Source organism: Orcinus orca, chromosome 3 (genome assembly GCF_937001465.1).
Source record: "Orcinus orca chromosome 3, mOrcOrc1.1, whole genome shotgun sequence".
NCBI classification, from domain to species: Eukaryota; Metazoa; Chordata; class Mammalia; order Artiodactyla; family Delphinidae; genus Orcinus; species Orcinus orca.
In genome coordinates, this window is record NC_064561.1 from 6,873,008 (window position 1) to 6,882,648 (window position 9,641).

General features: G+C 49.2%; 1 protein-coding gene across 5 annotated transcripts in view; it reads right to left on the bottom strand.

The window, feature by feature from the left end:
- Positions 1 to 9,275, bottom strand: part of DNMT1 (DNA methyltransferase 1) — a 42,431-nt gene extending 33,156 nt beyond the window's left edge. For 2 of the 5 annotated variants that reach the window (XM_033401044.2, XM_012535842.3), the window contains exons 1-4: positions 9,121 to 9,275; positions 1,328 to 1,364; positions 698 to 805; positions 289 to 508 (exon numbers count right to left, since the gene is read on the bottom strand). In XM_033401044.2, the coding sequence (XP_033256935.1) occupies positions 289 to 508; positions 698 to 805; positions 1,328 to 1,364; positions 9,121 to 9,200 (445 nt within the window). In that variant the 5' untranslated portion in view covers positions 9,201 to 9,275. Of the gene's footprint in view, positions 1 to 288; positions 509 to 697; positions 806 to 1,327; positions 1,365 to 8,562; positions 8,944 to 9,120 lie in introns of those variants that run through there. The other 3 variants (XM_033401046.2, XM_033401045.2, XM_033401047.2) reach the window with 3 other exon arrangements.
- Positions 9,276 to 9,641: the final 366 nt, after the last annotated feature.

Sequence of the window (9,641 nt, forward strand, 5' to 3'; positions counted from 1 at the left end):
AAGAGGGAATTCCATGGTGGTCCAGTGGTTAAGACTCGGCACTCTCACTGCTGAGGGCCCGAGTTCGATCCCCGGTTGGAGAACTAAGATAGTACAAGCCGAGCAACACAGCCACCCCCCACCCCCGCCCCAAAAAAACAAAAAAACCCAAAAAGATACACAAAAAACAAGTACTGCCGGTGGAGGGGTTGTGTGTGGGGGGAACAGACAGACCCTATGGCGCCAAGTCTGTCCTCCCCTTAGGTGGTACCAGACTCCAACGAGGTCAAACGAGTCAAGCACTCTTACATTTTGTTTCTGCATCGGACTTGCTTCTCCTGGGCATGCAAAGTTTGGAAACAGGTTTGGGGGACTTCTTTTTCTCTGCTATTTCCACTCTGTGCTCCTCACCACTTGTCTGGCTCCCGTTTTCTAGACATCCATTCACTTCCCGACTGAAAGCATGAGCTCCGTTCTCCAAGGACAAATCTTTATTTAAAAGGGATTTGACTTTAGCCAGGTAGCCCTCCTACAGCAGGAAAGGATAATTTAAGTAGCAGTGAATGTAAACAAGTGGCAATGAGAGAATAAGGAAACACATGCGCTTCCTGTGTAACTATCAGGTAACAGGGAGAGGTGGGATTATTCTGCCTCCCTGGTCACAGACAAGTTACATGGGAGGAAACATTTTCTAGCCACTGGGATGCTGAGGACTTACCTCTGATAATTCTTCTTTATGTAATTTGGTTTCCAAGTCACATAATTGATTCTTTATTTCTGTCTGCAGAAATTCATGCAAGAGATTCAATTTCTCCTTCACGCATTCCTAAGGGAAGGATATAGATTTAGAAGTCTCCGCACTCCCAAGCTATGAACTAATGGACTAATACACAAATAGTTACACTGCCTGGTCACCTAACAATGACTGAATGGCAGGCAATGCTGAGTCAGCTAAAAAGAAAACTAAATATTCACAAGACATGTTCGTGATGTTTCCACTAAGATCATATCACACCATCTCCAGAGTGGTGAAAAATGGAAAGATTAGAGGTGAAACAGATACATAATAGTGTACTAGAACAAAACTGATTTTGAAAAACAGTGTGACCGGGACACGTTATAATCCAGACTTGAGGCTACAGAACCCAGACGGGGAAACTCGATGAGCTACCAAAAGCTAACCAATAATATCCTATTAGTACAGCACATTAGACAAAAACATCCAACGTATCCTCAACTTTAGGGAAAAGAGAGCCAATTCCACTTAAATTTGTTTTTATGAACTACACAGTATCTGTCAATTGGTCACATTTGATCATAAATTTTGTTAAGGTAGAGATTACCTTACCTTTTCTGTTAAACTATCTCTTTCCAAATCTTTGAGCCTGGGGGAAGAAAAAGGGAAGAAACAAACACTTGTTAAGCAACATTGTCTACCTGTAAGAATACCACAGTTTAAAGAACTTTGGAAATAAGTTTAACATGAATGTTAGAAAAAAATACAATGGTTTTTCCCTCCCCCAGTGTCTAGAATGCCCTACTGTAATGCCTACACGTTAAGAAGTTATTTTCGGGCTTCCCTGGTGGCACAGTGGTTGAGAATCTGCCTGCCAATGCAGGGGACACGGCTTCGAGCCCTGGTCTGGGAAGATCCCACATGCCACGGAGCAACTGGGCCCGTGAGCCACAACTACTGAGTCTGCTTGTCTGGAGCCTGTGCTCCGCAACAAGAGAGGCCGTGACAGTGAGAGGCCCGCGCACCGCGATGAAGAGTGGTCCCCGCTCGCTGCAACTAGAGAAAGCCCTTGCACAGAAACGAAGACCCAACACAGCCAAAAATAAAATTAATTAATTAATTTTTTAAAAAGTTATTTTCAATATGAATGAGGTCCCCCTTTTGGGGGGTGGTTTTCTGATGGTGGTAAGAGATGATATAGGAGCTCTAGAACAACATTATTTCTTTTTTTTTTTAACGTTATTTTAAAGACACTGGGAAAGGGGAAGCAGGTCACACAGTTGGGGTCCTTTCCAAGTTAACTGATCTATAGGTGGTCTTCCTCCAGTTGGACCTGACAAGATTTCATAGGAGGGCATACAGAGGTTAGAAAGAGTGGACCAGGGTGACAGGATGCTGTGGGGAACAGCCAGCTAACATTCCCAAAGGCCAGGATGGGGTGGTGGCAGCATATTCCTGATGAGGAATATAGGAAAATGGAGGAGTCAAGGCATCTGAGGCAGCAGGGGGTGCCCACACACAAGGAAGACAGATGAAGCTAGAAAAGTTGGCTGGCGCCTCACCCAAGAGCTCATCCTTGTAAATGTTTGTACCTAGTCATTCACAAGTGCAGAACCGTCATGAGTTTAGCTGGAAAATCATGATCTGATTTGATTATTGAAGATTAGTATCTTGCCTCTTTGGGGAGGAAGGGAGCAAAAAGAATAAAGGAACAAAACTAGAAGACACCGAGGAAATGGGGAGGCTGCTGTTCCTAGCCTGGGTGCTGACTGTGGGCAGTTGGGTGAGAACAGGTCTAACCAGCTGGGCAAGCGTCCGTCAGCAGAGGGGCAGCACCCTGGGCGGGAACTGGGCCTCCACCATCTATGGCTCCTCCCCTCCAGCACCCAGGCTAGGTACTCAGTTACCAGCAGCCCAGAGGACAGGAACAGAGCTCTGCCAGGCTGGCCTTCCCAGAGGGCAAGTGTAAGCAGCACAGCCAGGAATTGAGCGACAGGCTTTGCTGGACTAATGACATACAGTGGCTACTCCGAGTGCACGTGGATCCTGCTTCTAGCTTCAACCACCACTGCCATCTGTGGGTGCCTACTCTACGCCAGGCCCTGTTCCAGGCAACAAGCTGAGTGATGGGATGTAGGCACTACCAGGAAGGGACCTCATGACTTGCTGGATGGTCAGGAAAGGCCTTTCTATAGAAAAGACTTAGCAGGGACTTCCCTGGCAGTCCAGTGGTTAAGACTCCGTGCTTCCAAGGCAGGGGGCGCCGGTTCGATCCCTGGTCGGGGAACGAAGATCCCATATGCCACAAGGTACGGCCAAAAAAAAAAAAAAAAAAGAAAGACTTAGCAGCCTCCAGATACAGTGGTAATATACTATATGTCACATATGTTGTGTAACTTGGACTCAAGATTCCGAGTCAAGCTTTCCAGAAGCATGTGAAGCCCCTTCCAGGCAAAAGTCATTTTACCCTCAAAGCAACTCAGGTCCTGGGAGAGCCTTGGATGAGGACAACTGCATAACTCGGTACTCACATGCAGCTGCAAGAGCATCACACCTACCTGTCTTCAGTCATTCTCCTCACAAAACCCTGGCAGGACACAGCTCCTACCTCGACCAGGTTACCTCAGGTGTCAAGGATAACACTTAGACTGAAGCCCATCAAAGGGCCCTTTCCACAATGCTGACAACTCCTACATCTGGCCAGGAGACAGATCTGTGGGTCTGAATTCTTTGAAGCTTTCCTGTGAAGTGGGATATTTAGCCTGGCAGGGAGAAACAAATCTTCAGAATATCTTAAGTGTCTTGCCCTGTGAAGATTGGATTTGACCTGCTTGGCCCCAGAGTGGAAGGTTGGAGCCCAGGGCAGGCACCGAGGAGCCAGAGGTGTGGCAGGAAGAAGGCTGGCCAGTGCGCCGCTCCTGACACCCAGGCTTTCACTGGAGCGTCCATCCCCTTCCCAGTAAAACTGGTGACACTACCTCACATCTGCTTTACGTTCATAGCCAGGAGGATTAGAAGCAGACATGAAGGACCAGGTAGAGGAGTCACAGAGAACAGCAACCACCTTATAAAAGAAAACCGTAGCTCCCTTCCAGTCTAAGATCCCACAATTCATTCCTAGTCGCTTCCCTCAGAGCAGTTCTTTAAAGGAGAAAAAGATATACATAAACCACTGTGTGGACAAATAGAGTTCAAATCTGAGGCTTCTGAAGCAAAAGGGTATAAACAGCATCAGGAAGGAGGGATCCAGAGACACTGAGAGCTCGGCAGGAACTGGGCAGAGGGAGCTGTCTGAAACAGGAGCAGCACAGCAGGGGCGCTGGCTCAGAGTTCACCCAAGGAACCCACACAAGTCGGGCTGACACAGGGGAAGAAAGGCAAGTCCAGAGAGAGGAGGTGGGTGCCAGTCTGAGGGAGGTCAGCAACGTCAGGCTCAAAATCATTGACTTTGCTCCATAGTTAACAAACCATCGGAAGAGTCATGGGGGTGGTAGAACCCAAGGTATCAGTCATCTTTTAGTAGGAAAAAATAAAGTCAATCTGGCAGAAATAAACAATATATCAGACAGGAAGAGATAAGATGTTAAGTCACTCTAACATCCTAAACTAGAAATGCTGGTCTGTAATATGGTTTAGCAGCAGGAGCTGAAAACATGCTAGAGAAGTTACAAAGCTCCGTCTACTCTGCCTTTTGTAATGGGCTGCATGGCGGTTGGTATAGGGCTACCAGAGATAATATTTGTGGTACGAAGGAAAACGGACCACCCCCCGCAAAGATATCCATGCCCTAATTCCCCAGAACCTGTGAATATGTTACCTTACAGGGCAAAAGGGGCTTTGCGGATGTGATTAAGGTTACAGCCCTTGAGATGGGGAGGTTTTCTTGGCTTATCCAGGTAGGCCCAATCGAGTCACTTAAATCCTAGGAGCAGAGAAACTTCCCAGCTACATTTCAAGCGATGTGACTACAGAAGGGTCAAAAAGATGTGATGTGAGAACTGGCTTTGCTGGCTTTAAAGACGGAGGAAAGGGGCCACAAGCCAACAGATGTCATCACCTCTAGTAGCTGGGAATGGCTCTCACCTTACAGCCAGCAAGAGAAGAGGGACCTCAGTCTTATAACCACAAGGGACCGAATTCTGCCAACAACCTGAAAGAGTAAGATACAGGTCCTCCCCTAGCGCCTCCAGAAAGGAATGTAGCCTGCTGACACTTTAATTTTAATCCAGTGAGACCCACACCACATTTCTGACCTACAGAATCAGAAGATAGCAAATTTGTTTTATTTAAGCTACTAAGACTGAAGTAGTTTGTTACGGCAGCAATTAAAAATTAATACAGTACCAGAAATTCTGAACTTTTCGGTGGGAGAAAGTAAGCAGACCATGAATTTTAGGAGTGACATTTCAGTGAATAGCTATCTAGATGGCTATTCGGCAGCCAGAAATTAGAACGGGCTCTCCAAAGAGGCCTCTCCAGCTGTACCCCCAACTGCTGAAAGCAGAAATCTAAGACTGGAAGAAAATAAGGGTCCAGGAATTGAAAAGGAATATGGCAGAAATCAGGGAAGAGGTCCCCTGGTGGCAAACAGCATCACAAAAGCCAAGGATACAAAGAATTAAGGGTAGAAAACCACCTTAACTGAAGAATAGACTGGACACCCGCCACAAAAGCTAAGCTAAGGTGGCAGGAGAAAGAGCAAGACCAGGGACTTCCCTGGTGGTGCAGTGGTTAAGAATCCGCCTGCCAATGCAGGGGACAGGGTTTGAGCCCTGGTCCGGGAAGATCCCACAAGCCGCGGAGCAACTAAGCCCATGCGCCACAACTACTGAGCCTGCGCTCTAGAGCCTGTGAGCCACAACTACTGAAGCCCGCGTGCCACAACTACTGAAGCCCGCGTGCCACAACTACTGAAGCCCGCGTGTCACAACTACTGAAGCCCACGCACCTAGAGCCTGTGCTCCATACCACCGCAATGAGAAGTCTGCACACTGCCACAAAGAGTAGCCCCCGCTCACCGCAACTAGAAAAAACCCTAACGCAGCAACGAAGACCCAACGCAGCCAGAAATAAATAAAATTAAAAAGAGCAAGTTGAGACGATAATACAAGAAACCAGGCAAACAGGAAGGTTGGAATGATAAGCAGACATACACTGCTATATTAGTATCTGCCTTAGTATCAGGTCTGCGTGTTGGTACTTTAAGTTATGCACCGCCCCCCACCCCAATAACAGGAGTGAAACATACAGCTGCCACGTGATAAGCAGTGAAGGAGGTTTCTGTGCAGGTGCTGTTCTACCACGTTTACACCTATCAGCTCAGCCTTCACAATGCCCCAGTGGAGCAGGCACCTCCATCCCATTTTACAGATAAAGCACCAGGAGGTTAGACGACTCGGTCATACAGCTGGCAAGGGGTGGGGTGGGATCTGAACTCCAGTAGTCTGCACCTCTAGAATCCTAGTGCAGGGGAGAACTAGAAAAGGTAACTCAGTTTTGCCCTCCATACCTACTCAGGAGCCATGGAACTAGTTAAGAACTTCACTCTAATCTAATCAGAGTGGCTAGCAGATAAGAAAGCTGTCATAATTACAAAGGCTAAATGAGTTGTGCAATGAGGTTGTTAGAATCAATATGTAAATCCAGGCCTCGGTGAAGGGGAACGTCTGGCATGTAAGCATTCGAGTCTAGTGGACACCGAGCTGCAAGTACAATGAATGGGGCAAACATGCTCAGACAACAAGTCATCATCAACTCCCAAGCTGCAAAGGCAGCATGCGGGATGCGCTGACAGAATTCAACACCTCATCGCAGGGAAAGGGGAGTGTCTTTCTGAGCAGTCTTACGGATGAACAGACAATACCCAGCATGGTGAAGGGGTAGGTGGAACCCAGCCTCACACTGGTTGCTCTGCACGGTCCCAGGTCCTGAGAACCTAAAAGGTAACCTGTGTGGTTTGTGAGGAAAAGAGCACAAGATGAGTCAGGCAAGTGGACGGGGATCCCGGACTTGAAGCCAAGTGCATTAGGCAGTGTAAGGGGCAGGAAAACCTCTGTCTCCAACTTGTATGGAAAGAGGACCACAGTTTCCACTTATAGAAAGCAGACCTGAGTGGCAACAGAAAGACGAGTAGGAAGACTATTGCTTTTTCTATACAAAAGATGGTGGCTTGGACAGAGTAAGAAAATTCAAGTGGAAAAATGTGGCTTGTCCTGAAAGGCGTTATTTTTAGAAGACTTAGGACATAAAATACTTCAAAAAAAAGTTAAACTTAAAAACCCAAATGTTAAGAATACTTTCTAGTATCGTTACATAGTTAATGTAACTGTATGAGTTTTAAAAGAAGCTGCTATATAAACACAAGTTAGCACAAGTGACAGAAATGCCTGAGTGAGGTCTAGGCCTACATTTTGTTCCTAGAGCATTCTACTGAACTTAGCAGTATAATCCATAATATGAGGTCCCTAATTTCCATGAATCAAAAAGTTCTACCTCCGTTTACAAGGAGGTATCAGGGAGTATTGTAAAAGGAGTACTGAATGCCATGCTTATGTGTGTATTTTATAGGCTGAAATTCAAAATTTAAGAAAAGCTGTTGAGAGCGTCACATAAGCTGACAATGTCAATGGTCTGAGGCAGAAACCCAAGACTCTATAGCCACAGTAAGCAATTCTCATTCAAAGTAATATGGAACCTAGGGTGAATGGCGGATTGTAACACTCACCTAAGAACATTCAAATTCAACCAAACAAAACACTTGCTCTGGCCCAATAAAAGCCCTAGCTGAAGGGAAAGGTTTTGGCAAGAAGCAGACTTCCGCAGGAATCTTTGCTTCCTTGCTGTTAACTCCTGTGGCAACCACTCTTGAGAACACTTGAGGATTAAATGAGACAATGTAAAGTGTTTTATACAATTAGCAGAATGGAAAAAAAAGCAAGCTAGATTAGTCAATAATGCTAACACGGGGGGGGGGGGCCTTTATGTGCCAGGCATATTCTCATTTAATCCAATAGCAGTTTAAAGCCCATGTTAACTGTCCTAGTCCACAGATGTAACTTGTTTATGAAACTTGCCCAAGGTTAGATGAGCCAGTGGAGGTGGCATTCCCACCATCAAGTTAAGTAAGGCTGGGCCCAAACATCTCTGTCCTGGGTCTAAAGTGAAGCCAGATACTTCCTTAACGTCATTTCCATTTTTAAGTTATGTTTCCATTTTTAAGTTATAGGGATTCTTCAGCAAGGCAGAGCACCCTCTAACTGTGGTTAAGAAGTGGTCTGACGCCTGGGAGGGAGACCCAAATGCCTGCAACACCTACTCTCCACGCCCAAAAGCCCAAATCAGGACTGGACTGGCACAACTTTAGGAAACAAGCACAGGGAAATAGAGAAATGGCAAGATCAGGTTCACAAATCTGGCTGGAAGTGTTCAGGGCTGGTCGAGGCTCCCGTGACTAGTGCTCCAAGTGAGGTGTGCAAGCTTCCAGGAGTGAAACTGATGCCCTTCAGGAACAAGAAACCTGGGCCCAACGGTCTTGCCGCTGACCCCTGTGCACAGATTAGCTAAGACTGGCTAAGTCCCCGATGTTAGGTGCTGGCCCCTCACTCCCCCTACACACACACACACACACACACACACACAGACGGAGGAAACTGCAGCCAGTTCTCCCTAGCAAGGCTTCCTTGATGCCCACGGCTCACAGGCACCGATTTGCTAGAAGAAACCACTCAGCTTTCACGGCGTCCGAGCCCTAGCCCTCACGGTATGTGAAGAGTTCCTTGCAGAATGCGCCTACCCTAGCCGTATGAGGTGATGGAGGGAGCCCCCAGAGGAAGACGGGGCTCGCAAACCTGAGCCGGCCGCGCCCGTCCCCCGACCGGCGACATCTGTCTCTGGAGGCTGCCATCGGGATGCGTGGCGTGGGGGCACCGAGGGGACCCCCAAAATACCCCCGGGGACCAGGCCGGCCCGACCCCCTCGAGAGTACCGGGCACCGGAAGTGGAGGCCTTAGTGCCCGGGCCGAGGGGTATTCTGAGGCCGCGGGCTGCCCACTTCCTGCGCGACCAGGCTGGCGGCAGGGGCTGGGCCTGAGGCTGCTCCAGGAAGGGGATCCCCAAGGCGAACCCAAGGCTTGCTCTACTTTGAGGTCAGAAGAGACCCCCAAGTTTCCAGTCACCAGGGAGCTGTGAGAGGGCCTCGGCCCATTTTGGCGCCAAACGGCCAGGGGCGCGCGCGACCGGAAGTGCCACCCTGCCCGCGCCAACTGCCGCCGCGCGCCGCGCCATCCCACGCATGCGCGCCCGCCTGTCAGCGGCGGCCACGGGCTACCCGGAGGGGAAACGACCCCCACCCCCACCCCCAACACCGTGCAACCCACCCCAGGTTCGCAGTCCCCCGCAGCACCTACCGCCTGCGGACATCGTCGGGCAGTGAGAAGGCCCGGGAGGCCAGCGCGGGCACCCGGGCTGGGGCGGTACGTGCAGGCATCTTGGAAGGTGCAGCAGAGGCGGCGGCAGCACAGGCAGCCCTGGCTTTTCGCGCGGAAACCGATGGGGAGGGGCGGCGAGCGGCGGCAGCGCGTACCATCCCGGCCTGGGCGTGGGGGAAAGCGGGCCGTACCACACGGAGGGAGGCCGTACCATGTGTGGGTAGACGCAGTGTGGCTGGCCCTGCGTAGGGGCCGCGCATGCGCGGGACGGGAGCGCACCCCCGCGTGGAGCAGTGGGCTTGTCCAAGCTCCTCCGTTTGCTGGGAGCTTTGCCTGAGACCTTCATTCATTCGTTCTTTCCCCGCCTGCTAGGGAAAAAATGAGGAACATCCTCAGGGTGTTCCAGGATGTGGGCACTAGAGTTCAAGTCCTCAGTTCCAATCCCACCTACACCTATTTGCTTACTATGACGATCTTGGGCAGCTTTAGTTTCCTCATCT